This window comes from Meles meles, chromosome 12, assembly GCF_922984935.1.
Source record: "Meles meles chromosome 12, mMelMel3.1 paternal haplotype, whole genome shotgun sequence".
NCBI lineage: Eukaryota > Metazoa > Chordata > Mammalia > Carnivora > Mustelidae > Meles > Meles meles.
In genome coordinates this window covers 29,553,598-29,568,730 of record NC_060077.1, presented here as the reverse complement: position 1 = coordinate 29,568,730, position 15,133 = coordinate 29,553,598, and the positions used below count along the sequence as shown (strand labels likewise).

Here is a 15,133-nt window from a genome sequence, read left to right as displayed (position 1 = left end):
TCTGGTTTCTAGCTTTCTTTTTGCTCAACGTTTTATCTCAGAGATCCATGCATGACTTTTGACAATTTGCGCTGGACTATGGTATTCACATATTCACATTATATGAATACACTACAGTTTCTTTATCCACTTTGTTGCCAACGGACACTTGAATGTTTCTAGCAGATGGCTACCAAGAACAGAGTGTCCATAAACATTCTTGTGAGTGTCTCTTGATGGGTGTAGAGATGTGTTTCTTTTGAGACATACCTGGGAGGGGACTTCCTGCGGCTAGGACAGCTTTATGTTCAGCTTTAGAAGCTACCACCGATGGTTTTCTAAAATACTTACACCAGTTTGCACTCCCACCATCAGCACACGCCCTCGATCCTCACCCACACTTGATCTTTCCTGGCTCTTTATTTTAGATATTTTGAGGGCTGGGTGTTTGGTCTCATTTTGGTTTTAATTTGTGTTTCCCTGATGATGATAGCCCTATAAGTGTCCTCACTTGTGAAGTGTGCTATAGCATGTTTAAGGAATGAAGAGAGCCTGCCCCTCCCCCACCAGGCTTGAGGTCCTCCTTGGCTGAGTGTTCCTGCTGATTTAGATGCAGAGTCCAGGGTGACAGCCACCCAGCCACTACAGCTAGAGGTTTCAGATTTGTGTCAGGTTCATGTCTACCCTGTCATGTGGTGCAATGAACATTTTTTTTTTTAATGGGGCTCATTCAGAGAGGCATGATATCAAGGCCTGAAGGGGGTGACTTAAGTTAAAGGTGGGCAAAAAGGTGTCATAGCCCAGGATTGAGATAGCTCGGGGTTCCCTCTGCCCTTCCCCTGGTTCCTTGCCTGCCCCTGGATGGGGAAGTGAGGGCAAGTGAGAAGATGCTCGCCAAGCGTGTTGCACATCGCCCTGCATGAAACGTGGCATAAACACTCACCTCCATGCACGAGCTCTCGCTGAGTTGAGGGCCCAGAGAGAACTGACTAATGGGATGAGGTTCAGCGAGGTAGGGCAAAGGAGTAGAGCCCTTGGGGGTCCGGGATTGCTGCCCATCTGGGAAGCACGACTTCTTCCAGCTGGGCCGAAATGGATGTTAGGGAACACATTAGACCAGACCACAGAACCCTCTGGTGGTCTTTTGAAAGGCCGCGCTTATCCCTGGCCCTATCCCAGGCCAACAGGATCTGTCTCTGGGAGCCGGCACATGTATCTTTCTCAAACGCACCATGGCTGGTTCTCTCTTGAGGCCATGATTGAGGGCCACTGGGAGAGTGGGGTGTCTGAAGCACCGGCGCTCAGGGCTGAGCTGAATGAATGCCCTGTGCTCACCACACAGGAATGCTCCTTCTTGGGGTGTGGAGCCAAGCTCTCTTAATTTAATGTGATCTGTTTAAGCCTTCGGAGAAATACAGAGATAATGAGAGTAAACATCAGGTACCATCACAGCTTTGCTAAGTCTTAACATTTCACCATATTTCCCATTTGCTTGTGTGTTTTTTTTTTTTAAATAATAGTCCAAGCACCCTGTGAACCTCCCCACCCAGCACCTTTTCTCCTGCCCTCCCTGGAGCCCCCAGTAATTTCTGACTATATCCCTAACGCACGTCTTTATATATTACCAAGGATGTAGTCATACAGAGATCTCGCCCAGCATGTTTTAAAACTCGATGCCTATGGATCTGGCTGAATGCATCCCCTTGCCACTTAACCTTATGTTATAATTTTGAGATTTAGCCATGCCGTGTCACAGGCTCTGTTTGACTGTTTTAACTGCTGCATACCTTTCTGCTGTTTGAATGTAATGCTGACATTCAATACACTTACCCCTGGTTGGCTCACGGGGCAGGCTGGTTGTTTCTGATCCCAAGTGTTCCTGCTCAGATTTTCCTGGAGTCCCTCCAAGGCCTCTGCTGGAGGACAGCCTCCTTGTGGAGGGGAGATGCATGGCCTTCAGCTTGGCCAGATACTGCCACTGCTCCCCGCCCTCCCTCCTCCAGGCAGGAGAAAGACTGCTGTGCACCCTCAACAGCAACCTCGAGGTGTGCTGTGCTGTTGCACTGTTGTATGGCTTTGCCGTCCCCTATGGCTGGGAGAGGAGGCATCTTTCCTTTGCCTGACGCCACCCGCATCGCCTCTCCTGCCGGGTGCCTCCCTGGAGCCTGAGAATTCTGCTGAGTTTCTATTTCTTATTGATCTGAGGGAGCATTTCATTCATCCTGGATTCCAGTCCTTCATTGGCTATGTGCACATGTTGAAAATGACATTTCCTGGGCTGTTGCGTGGCTTTACACTCTTTATTTGTTCGTTAGCCCAGCAATTTTCCATTGGATGTAGTTGGTTTCATCAGTCTTTCTCTCTGTCTGTATGTGTGTGTGTGTTCAGTGCTCATGAAGATATTCTGCCCTATTTTGTTCTAGAAGTGTAAGAGTTTTGCTTTTCACATTTAGCTAGTGAAGGTACCTGGCCTGGATTTTTGTTTGTTTGTTGTTTACAGGTCTTCTTGTCTAGCCCTTGCCAGTCTGGTCTTAGCTACAAAAACTCTATGGTAATCTGTGTTCTGGTGGGGAGGGCCTGCTTCTATCTTCTTCCTGCAAAATTGTTCTGGAAGCTACAAGCACCGGGCACATCACAAAGAGTAGGGGGGCCGTGGTTGGGACAAGCCTTACCGGGGTCCCCAGGAGCAAGCCGCACCCTGTATCACAGCCTTCCTTAGATGCTGCTCATTGTGAGGTGCTTGCAAGGGAGGCCTGGGACACTCTGGTGAGGGATGTGTAGCAGTGGTTGGGGGGGGGAGAGAGAGACATAGGCTAGGGCAGATGCCCCAAGAAGTCTGCCTGGGGGGACTCTGAGCACTGTGGCTTCTGGCGTGGCCAGTGTGGCTGTGTCCCAGGTGGTGTCCTCACTGGGCCTCAGGGTGGGGTGGGTGCATCTCCTTCATGGGTGTACTTTTTTTTTTCTTTTTAAAGATTTTGTTTATTTGAGAGAGAGAGAATGAGAGAGGGAGAGCACGAGAGGAGAGAGGTCAGAGGGAGAAGCAGACTCCCCACTAAACGGGGAGCCCGAAGTGGGACTCGATCCTGTGACTCCAGGATCATGACCTGAGCCAAAGGCAGTTGCCCAACCAACTGAGCCACCCAGATGCCCCATGGGTGTACTTTTAACCAGTGTGTGATCTTGGACAATAGTTTCGGCTTTATCACGGGGCGTAGGAGTCTGGGTGCCTGTGTGAGGCATAGTCTGGGCTCAGCTGGCTCTCCGGCTTGTGGTTATCAGTACAGGTTTTCTATCTGCTGCCACGCCAAAAGGCACCCTCTGCACCTAGCTGCGTGCCTGACACCCAAGAGATATTGGTGTTAGCAGCCTTTATGCCGTATTTTAAAGGATCATTTTTTAGTTATTTGCGGCAATTAGCTCCCTCCCTCCTTCATCAATTCAACAACCGTGTTGGGCCCTTGATCTGGTCCAGCCACTTTGCCTCAGTTGCTCCGTCCATCTGTAGTATGAGATACCTGCAGGGGAAGAGGGGAAGGTCCTCCCTCTTGAGTCCTTGGGCCTAGAGGGATCTATCTGGCGAGCTGTGTGTTTTCCCAGAGTAACCAGCAGGGGGTGCCATAGGACCGATGACTGCTTGACCCGGCCTGGCTCTCATCTCAGGCCCTGGGGTGCTGCAAGTCAGGTGAAGGGAAAGCAGGATTATAGAGGCAAATGCCAGGCAGAAGCCTCCAGCCCAGGTTCCCGCCAGGCGGGCCCTGAGTGACCGCTGGAAATTCTGGGGGAATCTCTGTCTGCTCCCTCATTTCTGCTAACTGCCTGCAGAAACGGGTCTTATTTTGTGACTGGCATTAGAGGAGAGAACTCCGATGTCAAAATTGAGGATTCTTCTGTAACTGCATTTTGGGAGGCAGCTGAATAGCACAGGGCCCTAGAAGTGTCTCCCTACCAGCCCCACTGGCCACGGCCCAGGCCCCTTGGGCCCTCTGATGGTGGCCTGGAACCAGGGTGACGGTGCACCTGTGAGTCTGGACCGAGCTCTGAGCTGCTGGCCCAGCTGTGGCAGCAGCACGGTGCAGGGACTGTTCTGTCTCTGACACACTGTAGGCAGCCTTGGCTTGCATGGGGCTGTGGGGGGTAAAAATAGGTGCCCCTCCCTGCCCAGGGGCCAGCACCCACCAGGGAGGCAGAGAGGCTGTGCTCAGTCCTCTCCTGTGGAGACTGGCTCCTCAGCCTCAGATAGGAGCAGTGTGGGCCTGGGGAGGGACAGGGCTTGCTGTCAGATGCAGTTCTGATCTTGGGAATCTTGAGGTGTGGGGGGACTTCGGAGCTGAAGGGGTGAGAGTGGCAGAAGCCTAGGGAGAGGGTCTGCTGAAGAAGCAAAACACGGTGTTCTCCCCCTTTCTGCAGTGTGCCTCAGACAGGCAGTCTTGGGCAGATAAGCTGCTACACTCCTTTCTCTCTTCAGGGGCTGCCTGAGGAGGTGGCCTGGAACAACCCGGCTCCTCCTGGCTCTGACACTGCAGAATGCAGGGATGGGGCTGGCTGCCTTAGAGGGGTGGGCCTGTCCTTTCTCACCTGCCTTCAGGACAGGGTGCGGCAGGCCCCAAGCATGTCCTCAGCCTGACAGTCTGTGCCCCCTTCCCAGACTTAGCAAAGGATGATGCCCACAAACGGTGACTGTGTCCACCTGGTTCCCAGACTGCTGCACCTGCCTGAAGCCTTGTCTCCTCTCACCCTCCCCATCTACTGGCCTTCTCCAGCCAGGAGAGCCTTTCCCTGTCTGGCCCAATCAAGGTAGGTCACCATCCCTGCAGCTATTCCTCTGGGATGTCTTGAAGCAGGCAGTCTTTCTCAGCCCTCTCCACAAGGCTTTCATATTCCCGGGCAGTTGAGGACAGCTCATTACACAAAGCGGGTCAAGTCCTTCTGGTGCCTGTGCTGGGCAGAAGCAGCTGGCCCCTGGCCTTGGACCTACATCAGCACTGAAACCCCTCACCCAGCTCATCTCTTAGGCCAGTGCCCAGGGTGCCATCCAGCCTTGGTGGGGCCCCCTTGTCCTCATGGGGGACTGTGGCCCTCCCCAGCACTTGCCCCTGAGGCAGCAGAACCTCACCCCATCCCCATTTGTCCTAGATGGCCAGGGCCTTGCATGGGCTCCAGGGAGGGTGGACAGACGGAGCACTGGCCCTGGGGACCCAGGCCTGGTCAGGTCACTTGTTACACTGTGTGATGCTGGGAAGTCATCCCCCCTCCAGGTCTCTGCTTTCCCCTCTATAAAACAGAGCCAGTAATCTTGGCTTCTCAGGAGCTGAGGAGGATTGAATCAGATGACTGCATACCAGGTTCAGCCCAGAGCCATGCGGTGAGCAGTCACCGAGGAGAGCTGGGATTATTGTCACTGACCCATTGCTCTGTCTCAGGTGACCACAAAAGCTATAGGGACAGATGGTGATCCCCCAGAGCCCACATGGTAGGTGTGCCCTAGGAGAGGGAGTCTTTGGCTGCATCGTGGGACCTGGGCTGTTGTTAGTCACCTGTAGATGGCGAGGCTGGGCCAGCTCCTCCTGCACAGGGTAGAGCTCTCCTCTTAGGCTCGTTCTCCTGCCAACTCTGGCCTCCTCTGGCCGATCCCTCTGCTGCTGGTCCCAGAGCTCATTTCCGTCTGATGATGGTGGACCTTTCCTGGACCTTTAGCTTAGCAGGTGACTTCTCCATACTGGGTATGGTCTGGGCACAGTGGAGGACAAATGTCATGAAAGTGGAGAGTATGGGAAACATACTTGTCAGAGGGGTCAGTGAAATGAAGCAGGGAGGGGCAGTTCATGTAGCAGATCACAGAGGTGTAAAAGGGAAAAAAATGCAGTGCAGACAGATTGCAGTGGAGATGGGGCCCTGGGAGAGTGGGCTGACTGGACTCCGGGAACTGGGAGCACTGGCCCAGGAAAGCCATCTCCCACCCCTGAGCACATCAGGAGGGAAGGTAGAGCCCTCCTATTTTCCTTCTAGCTATGTATTTTTGGGTGAAGGATGCTCACGGTGAAATTACTGCTCTTTTCACAGTTGGCATTAAAAGCGTAAAATAAGTCCCCAAGATTTTAAGTCACACGCCATTTCTTCTTTTACAAAAGTCCCCTTGGGTTTTTGCTGTTTGGTGATGTGGGAAGGTGTGAAGGGAATCCCCATGAGGGCTCGGGGTGGGGGAGGGAGAGAGCCTGATCTGTACTTGTGTCCCTGTAATGTGTATCTCCCCACCTGCTGGTCCTCACTCAGAGCTTTGCGTAGGTCCCGGATTTGAGGAGGAGGTGCAGAGTGGCTCTGCCCTTCCCTGTGGGACCCTGTCTGGGTGCAAAGTGATCAGGAGCAGGGCTAGGCTGTGGGAAACACTCACCTCTCTGCTCCACCAGTCCCTGACCTTGACTTGAGCACCTTTTCTCATCTGTAAAATGGGTCACAGCTGACAACCTGCTGTGTGGTACAGGTGTTAAAATAATGTGTAAGGTGCTTGGTGCAGGGTGAACAAACTTACTCGACTCCTAATTAGCGCTCTCCAGCACATGGAGATGCCCCTAACCGCACAAGTCAGTGTCAGCAGATGGGGAGACAGTGGGGGATCCCTCCTCCTCACCCCCTGCAGGACCCACCCTCATGGTTGGGCATTATTGGCACCCTCCAGGCTGTCCGCCTCCTGTACTCTGGCAGAGGTGTCTTTAGGCTGGGAGGGGTCTGGGGGATGCTGCAGCCTGGGGCAGTGCTGGGTGGGGGTCTTGGAGCCATCATCATCCCCAAACCTCAGCCCCTCCAGACACATGGGCCTGGCAGGGCTCCCCTCTCTTGCACTTTCTTTCCTCACTTGAGGTTGTTTATTCTTTTCTTCCTTTTTTTTTTTTTAAAGATTTTATTTATTTACTTGAGAGCGAGTGAGAGAGAGCATGCAAAGGGGCAGGGTCAGAGGGAGAAACAGGCTCCTCACTGAGCAAGGAGCTCAATGTGGAACTTGATCCCAGGACTCCAGGATCATGATCTGAGCCGAAGGCAGTCACTTAACCAAAGCCACCCAGGCACCCCAAGGTTGTTCATTCTTCATGTTCATTTCAAAGTGATTGTGCCTGAATGTGTGGATCAGGGGAGAGGAAAATGCAAGCTGTGTCTGGATGGTATCTACAGGCACTGTCCCACAGGTCAGCCGCTCACACTCACAGCACGGCAGCACGAGGCTCAGCTCATTCAGGTTATTTTATTTTCTTAAAGTAGACAATCTTTAACTTTCATACAATCACCAGCTCCTCTTTCCCTCTGTACATCTCTTAAAGTCCTTGGCTGTGATCCCACACACTGACCTTGGACATATGGGTACCGAACAGAGGCTGAGAGAAAAGGAGATTTGGCAAGGGCTCTGGCGGTGCCTTCCCTCTTGATGGCAGGGGTTTCATATTTACATGCAGCCCTGGGCCAAGGTCCTTCCATGGTGGCAGGTGCCACAGGCCCTGGGACAGGCACGGCCAGAGTGCAAGGTCCCAGCAGGGCCTCCCTCAGGCTACAACGCCAGCTGAGCCTTCACAGGAGTCGAAGTAGCTCTTGGCCCATCTCGGGTGCAGGGCATGCAGGGGCTGGGGCCCCATCTCTTGCTTCCCCTTCCTCCACTTGCAAAGCCACGAATAATTTACTCTTTAAACACCAAGACATTTAGCTACTGTTTGTTCGCTCCTCGGTGAAGAACCTTCTTGAAATACATCACGTTTATTTTCTGAAATAAAAACGAAGCAGAAACCGCACCGGAAACAGGAGGACGCTGCATGGGCTTATGTACAACGCGGCCCTACAAGGCTGCCATAGGGTGGCTGTCAGCCCCAGTGTCGCTCGGGAGTAGAGGGACAGGCTCATCCAGGGAACAACTTTTACACTCAGCAAGCCAGACACAAAAGGACCACCTGAAAAAAAATATGTTTTGAAAATCTGCATTTTAAAAAAGGATACTCAACTGCATTTGAAATTTTCCATATTTCTGCGAAACACCACGAGATTTGGCCAAAAGAAAAAAAAAAAAGGGATGTCAGAGAAGAAAAACCAGGGTTTGATTTATAAAACATCAGACTGGTAGAAGAAAAGCTGGAACCCAGCTGGCCGAGTTCGAAACAAATCGTGCCACTCCTGTTATTGTGTGGATTTTTGCTGCATATTCTGAAGCTGTTTAAAAAGAGCTGTGAGTGGCTAGAGGTCTGGTTAATGGTGTCATCTGGCCTCGCACCCTGGTTCCAGAACAAACATGGTACAGAGCAGGCCAGCAGTAGGCATGGCCAGCAGGGAAGCGCATGGACCCTGCTCTCGTCCTCCCTTCTGGTCAGTAGCAAGGTCCCCAGTCCGAAGCTTGGGCAGAGCTGGTGTTCCTCCAGATGACCCAGCTGCCTCTCCTCCTAGTCCCACAGGGACCCCCACCCCCACCCCATGCAGAGCGGGGCCGACTCGGGAAGGCAAGGTGAAGGGGCAGGAAGGGCTTGTAGTGAACTTGGTGACAGCTGCTTAAGTCTTCAAGAGGCTCCAACACTTTGGGGAACTTGGCCATCTCCAGACTGTGTGGGTGCGCATGTGTGTGTATGTCTACCTACCTAGCAATCTATCCATATATATTTATGTTTGCGGAAACGTGGGGGCCAAGGAGGTGGAGGGGCGGGGGGGGGGGGGACGTTCATCAGGCCTCCCCCATTTTCTGCCCCTGGGCTGGGTCTCCCTAGCACGAGTGGGGTGTTGATACCCCAGGGGTTTCGCCACAGGCAAACTGGCCAGCCCGGCTCCTCAGCAAAGGCCTATGTACTTGAGATTGTTCTGTATGATGACGTCTGTCACCGCATCAAAAACAAACTGGATGTTACTGGTGTCGGTGGCACAGGTGAAGTGGGAGTAGATCTCCTTGGTCTCCTTGTTGCGGTTCAGGTCCTCGAACTGCCGCTGGATGTAGACAGCGGCCTCCTCGTAGGTGTTCTGGCCCTTGTACTCCGGGAAGCAGATGGTGAGCGGAATACGCCGGATCTTCTCCGCCAGCAGGTCCTTCTTGTTCAGGAAGAGGATGAGTGAGGTGTTGATGAACCAGTTGTTGTTACAGATGGAGTCAAAAAGGCGCAGGCTCTCTGCCATCCGACTCTGTGGGCAGGAAAATGCTGGCGTTAATCAGGGGATGCAGCATGGAAAGGCTCTAGGCCGGCAGCCCTGGTGGGAGGAAGCCCCCGGTGGCAGGCTCTCCCATCCCGGCACTGGCCCCGGAAATACCACCCTCCTGGTGGGAAGTCCTTCCTCTGCCAAGCCAAGTCTGTCTTTGCCTGCCTTCTATAGGCTCTGGGGCCCCTGAAGGGGCTGGCCCCACCTGTGGCACCCTGACATGTCTTTGTAAGGGGATGTTCTGCTTCATCAGACCCTCCTCTGTGGCCTGGGGCTGCTGCACGGCGTCCGTCGGCCGCAGGGACCCGGGCAACTCCGTACTCACAGCTGAGGGCCTCATCTCCTGCTGTCCTGTGCTAGCTCACGGTGCCCAAGCTGCCATCATATCTCCCTCAACCTGAGTGTGGCCAGCCTCCTGCCTGGCCAGCAGGTCTGGCCCATCCTCCAAGCCTCGGTGCTATCACATGGTACCGTCAGTCCTCAGCCAGATCTGTGAGTGGCGAGCCCGTGCTTCCAAACCAAAGGCTCCAATCTAGAGAGTTAGGGAAGTCTCAGTTCCTCATGTGAGGACAGTGGCCCAGGAAGCTCAGTGACCCCAGTGGCACTGGCCCTTATTTACCCCCATCTGAGCACCTTAAATGGGTTGTAGTGACTGAGTTTTTAAGGAACATAATGCATCTGTGTGACTCCCAAACCCACCATTTCCACAGAGAACCGACGATTCTAGCTTCTAAAAGGACTGCTGGTGAGTTACTATGGCAAAAGCTACCCTTCATTTCAAAATAAAATGAACAAGCCAAATGTCCAAACAAAGCCCAGAACTGGTTTAGTTTAGATCTGAGGCATTGGATTTCAGGACTCTCTGACCAGATTGTATCACCAGTCGTGTGGGAATGAGGAAGGAAGCCACACCTGGTGCTGATGGTGTGGCCACGGCATGCCAGCTGCTTCAGACCTTGCACCTTCCTATTCCCATTTTACAGATGAAGAAACTGAGGCTTGGAGAGATGGGAAATGTGCTCCAAGTTCCACGGCCAGGAGCTCAGGCTCACTGCAGCATGGATGGGCAGCGCTTTTAGCCAAGTGAGGTCACCCCAGATGGGGGTGTCCAGGAGGATGCCTCAGTGAAACCCTACTCTCCTGGAGATTTGGAATTGTCTGAGGTACATTATGGAACAGCACCAGTGCTGAGAGGGAACCAGCTCGAGAGGGGAGAGGAAGCTCAGAGGTACTTGTCATGACTCTCCTACCTCAGAGAAGCTGCCCTGGGATTCCATAGACACCTTGGAGTTCCTGTTTTCCAGGAACTTGTGCCTTGTTTAGAATGAGCTCAGGAATACCAGAAACTCTGGAAAGTGAGTGGTTTGGGGTCTTAGAAAAAAGAAGGGGCAGTGACCTTTCTGTAGAAACAAGATACAGGATCCCCAGCCCCAGCAGTGCCTGGAGGAGCCCCACAATGTTCCCAAATGTGAGATAAGTGGTGGTCTAGGAATGTCACATTCTACTGGGGAGTAATTAGCTCTAATGGATTCCTGGAAGCCACATTGTAAAGCCTAACAGAGCTATCAATTCTCTTAGGAATGATGTCATAATCGGGCTGTGCTTCTGACCCCAAATTTCACATCAGATAAATAACAGATGGAGTCGTTAGCACGCATGCATTAATTCATTGAGCAAACACTGGCTGAGCATGCCCTAAGGGCTAGCGACAAGTCCCAGCTCTCATGCCAGGTGATAGAGCCCAGACAGAGGTCTAGGACTTGGGGTGTGGGGGATGGGTTGGCCACCAGCAGGTGGGACCTAGCAGGCCAGTCCCCAAGGGCTGGGCCCTGGGTGTTGAATTGGGGTTCACGGATTGGGAGCCAGGCAGAGGAGCCAGGACATGGCCAGGGTCCTAGAATGGGTATCTGCTGGGTCCCTGGGGGTGAAAGCCAGGGGCGCTCTTATACCCGGTCTGAGCCCAGCAGCTCTGGGCAGGCTGTGGAGTCCAGGCAGTGGAGGGGCAGGAGGGCATCCCCAACATGCTGAAATAATGCATATGTGCTGGCCAGCGCTCACACTGAGGCCTCAGCTGGTCAGTCCCTTAAGGACAGGCCCTCTATGGCACTGGAACAGTTGACAGGCCACACGACCCCTCCCACCCAACAGCCACCTCAGCCACTATTCCTGCTCAGCACACAGCCTGGGTTCCTAACTTCAGCCCGAACTGACCAGTCCTTTCTGTTCCACATGAACCTCCACCTGGCCGACAGCTCTTGGCAGGCTTTTTGGACCCTAGACATCTCTCCAAGCCTCACGTTCCTTTCTTGGGAATCTGGGAACTCAGGCACTTCCTTACAGGCAGTCGTGCCCTTGGCAGTGCCTTGCAAAATGCTGACAGGATCGCTACTGCCTAGGACCACAGAACAGGAGGCTCCCTCACATGGGACCCTTGCCCCATCCTGGGGCTCTGCTCGATTCCCTGGCCTCTGGGGGATCAGGTTTCCTGCTGCTCTCTCTTTCTTGGGACAAACCACAGGTAACCACACTGGCCATTATTTACACACCTGGGAGATGATGGGCATCAGAGAATAACCACAAAACCTGTCTGTGTAGACACTGTGGCTGTGCGAGTGCTGCCAGGCGGGATTCCACACTGCCTAGGGGACACACTGACCAGAGACTGGCTTGTGGAAACATACACGAGCTTCAGAGCTTAGGAAGCACTGGGCTAAATGCTTTGCTCCACCTGTTACCCCCTATGGCTCCCTGGGTGCTCGAGGCCCACATGTATGTTGTCGCTGCGCCAGGCTCCTCTGCTGAGGGGGCGCCAAAGCCAGGAGATGGTGCGTGGGAAGGGTGGGGCCCTGGGGCTACCCTTGGGGTACCCTGGGGCTACCCCTGAGGACCCAGAGCCCATGGTGCTACTGTCACTGCGGCACGTGCATTTCTGCATCCCAAGTGGGCAGGGCAGTGTCCTGATACCTCAAAGCACAGAGCATTGCAAAAGGAACATGCTGTTTTGGGCAGTAACTCTTGAAACTACATGAGTGTGAGTTTGGGAGGAATGAGTGCCATGGGTGCACCTCTCCGCCCCACCTCTGTGTCTTCCTTCCTCCTCTCTCCATGTTCCACTCACCCTCTGCAGCTGAGCTGAAGGCCCTTTCTTCCCGGAAGCTCCCCTGACTTCTCCTACCCCCATACCCCTGTTCACCTCCCTGCAGCACATGTCTGGCTATGCACCCTGTACCAGGATGAAGTCCCAGCCCCTCAGTCTGGCCTTTAGGGCCTCTCCTGCCCATGCCCCCACCCCCCGGCCCTTGGTGTGTGTGCATAGCTTGGACACCAGCTATGGCCCCATTCTTCTCCTCCTTGGCCTGGGTGGGGTTCCCCCTGCCACCCAGTTCCCTTGTAACTCTGCCCAATTGGTGTCATTAGCTGTTGCTGAGGGCCCCAAAGGTGGTGAGCCAGGGTTGGGCACCATCCTTGTGCAGTCCAAGCAGGTTGCTGGGCCCCTAGGGCAGATGAAGCCAGGGGCAGCTTTGGAATCATTGCTAGCACATCACCCCCTTGTCCTGTGAAACTTCTGTTACTAGCCTGATACAAACATCCTCTTGGACCCCGAATCCGAGAAGCCTGCAGGGTATGTCTGTGCTGCAAACAGGGGTGCTACCCATTTTACACATGGGGATATGGAGGCTTGGAAAGGCCAACTCCCAGGGCTCGGCTAAGAGCCGTGTGTCTCTACCAACATGTTCTCTTCCAGCAAGAAGCCTTCCTTGCCTTTACCGCTCTAGCTGCCAGCAAAGCCTCGGTCATAGATGGCTCCCCTAGAAGAAAGACACCCACCAGTAGCCCCCAGCAGTGCCAGCCTGGGGCTCTGATACCCAGCCAGCTCTCTCCAGGGCCTGCTCACCAGCAAGATGGCCCTTTCTAAGAGTCTGGGGTTTGTCTGCACATTCATTCATATAAATAACATGGAACAGACAATTCCTATCAGAAGTGTGGGCAATGGTGGGAATCATACTGCCCAACGGTAAGAAATCAGTGATCTGTAATAAACCATGTCAGACAGTGGGGGGCAGCTGAGTGGCTAGATATTGTCCCTGGAGTGGTAAAGAATTCATTTCTTGGCCATTTGCCAAAAACAAAAAACAAACAAAAAAACCAAACCCCAAAAACCAAAAAAAAAAAAAAAAAACCAAACATACAAAAAAACAAAACAACTCCTATTCAGACAGGTCCAAATACACTCAATGCCACTGAACAGGCTTTCCCCCAGGTGGCCTGTGGATGTCACTGGGCAGGACCTAATGTAATGACCTGTTCCTTTTCTTTCTTTCTTTCTTTTTTTTTTAAGATTTTTATTTGTTTATTTGACACAGAGAGAGAGAGACAGTGAGAGAGGGAACACAAACAGGAGGGGTGAGTGGGAGAGGGAGAAGCAGGCTTCCCACTGAGCAGAGAGCCCAATGTGGGGCTCGATCCCAGGACCCTGGGAGCATGACCTGAGCCAAAGGCAGATGCTTAACAATTGAGCCACCCAGAAGCCCCCCCCCCCTTTAAGGTTTTATTTATTTGAGATAGAAATAGAGAGAGAGGGCACAGCCAGTGGGAGGGGGAAAAGCAGATTCCCCGATGAGCAGGGAGCCTGACATGGGGCTCAATTCCAGGACCCCAGGATCACAGCCTAAGTGGCAGGCAGATGCTCAACTGACTGAGCCACCCAGGTGCCCTAATGACCTGTTTCTAAGGAGCTTGCTGGCCTGTGAGTGTGGAGTCTTTGCTTAGTGTTGAACTTGGCAGCAGAGGCCTTCGCCTGGCATATGGCTACCGTCAGCACCTCTGATGACCTGGAGCGGACCAGCTTCATTTTGACGCCTCTGGCCAGGGTGAGCTAGGGTGCGAAAGGGAGCCTGCATTTGGTGAGAGGAATGCTGCCCCTCAGTTCTGATTCTCCACAAAGGCTCTCCTGATGTCGCAAAAGTGCTGTCCCTGTCCCTGGTTATAAGCACAGGTTCTGGGGCCAGAGGCCTGGTGTTTGCTGTCACCATCAGTTTTTGATGAGCCTTGAACAAGTCGTTTCTCCTCTCTGGGCCTCAGTTTCCTCATGTACAAAATGGGATGGTCATGGCATTCAATGTCAGGACCACTGCGAGGAGAAAGGAAGGTGCTGGTGTGAGGCCACTGCTGCCCTGTGGGTGCTCTCCCATGCCACTCACTGCCCTTGCCCTGGCACAGGGTGTCTGTCGTCTCCTCTCAGCTCTCAGCGGCAGGTCTCCCTCCCTGCACTGCCCACACAGAGCTGCTCTGGGATACCATGGGTCCCAGTGCAAGAACAGCTTCATGGGCTGCTCTGCAGACCTGGGCTCAGCCAGCCAGCCCGACAGGTTCCTGGGCCCTGCAGCACCTCTGTTCCCACATGGTTCCTCAGGGCGCCTCCTGTGACTATTCAGCCTGGAGATGCGATGGCCACCTGACCCTGCCCTCACTGGCGTGAGGCTTACCTCCTCACAGGAGGTTCCCTTAGCTTTTAGTGGTGCATAGGACAGCCCCAGGTGCCAGGTGGAGCACCTCTAGTGACCGCTGCTCCCCGATTTGATAGGTCAAGCCCAGGAGCTATGACATGGCAGGGCTGTCTTTGGTTTCCTTGCATGCTGGCTGGGTGGCAGAGGGCTGGTTCCCAGAGACCCAGCCTTGAATCCAAGCACGGACACTCAAGGACAGCCCCTGCACTTTGCAAATGAGTGGAATGGGCCCCACAACAGGCAAAGGGGTTGGTCCAAGATGTTTCCTGCATGGCCTCTTCTAGCATGTCTGACTCCCACTGATTTGAGAGTTCACTGGCCTGCCTGAGGGAGAGGGGCCAGCAGGTGTCCTCCAGGCCATGGTTCTTGGGTCCCTCTCTGAGTGAATTCTGGCTCCCTCCATGACTGGGGGGAGCTCTGCTCAGCCCTCCCAAGGCACTGTAGTTTCTAGAGAAAGGTAGGGGAACAGGTAAGGGAGCTGGCTAATGACTCCCAGG

General features: G+C 53.6%; 2 protein-coding genes across 5 annotated transcripts in view; one reads left to right on the top strand and one right to left on the bottom strand.

The window, feature by feature from the left end:
• RSPH14 (radial spoke head 14 homolog) overlaps nucleotides 1–15,133 on the top strand; it is a 76,726-nt gene that overhangs the window by 6,799 nt on the left and 54,794 nt on the right. The gene's annotated exons all lie outside the window — the stretch shown is intronic.
• The window catches only part of GNAZ (G protein subunit alpha z), a 52,660-nt gene continuing 44,721 nt past the window's right edge, over nucleotides 7,195–15,133 (bottom strand). For all 4 annotated transcript variants that reach the window (XM_046024925.1, XM_046024924.1, XM_046024923.1 and 1 more), the window contains one exon: nucleotides 7,195–9,114. In XM_046024925.1, the coding sequence (XP_045880881.1) occupies nucleotides 8,770–9,114 (345 nt within the window). In that variant the 3' untranslated portion in view covers nucleotides 7,195–8,769. The remainder of the gene's footprint in view (nucleotides 9,115–15,133) is intronic.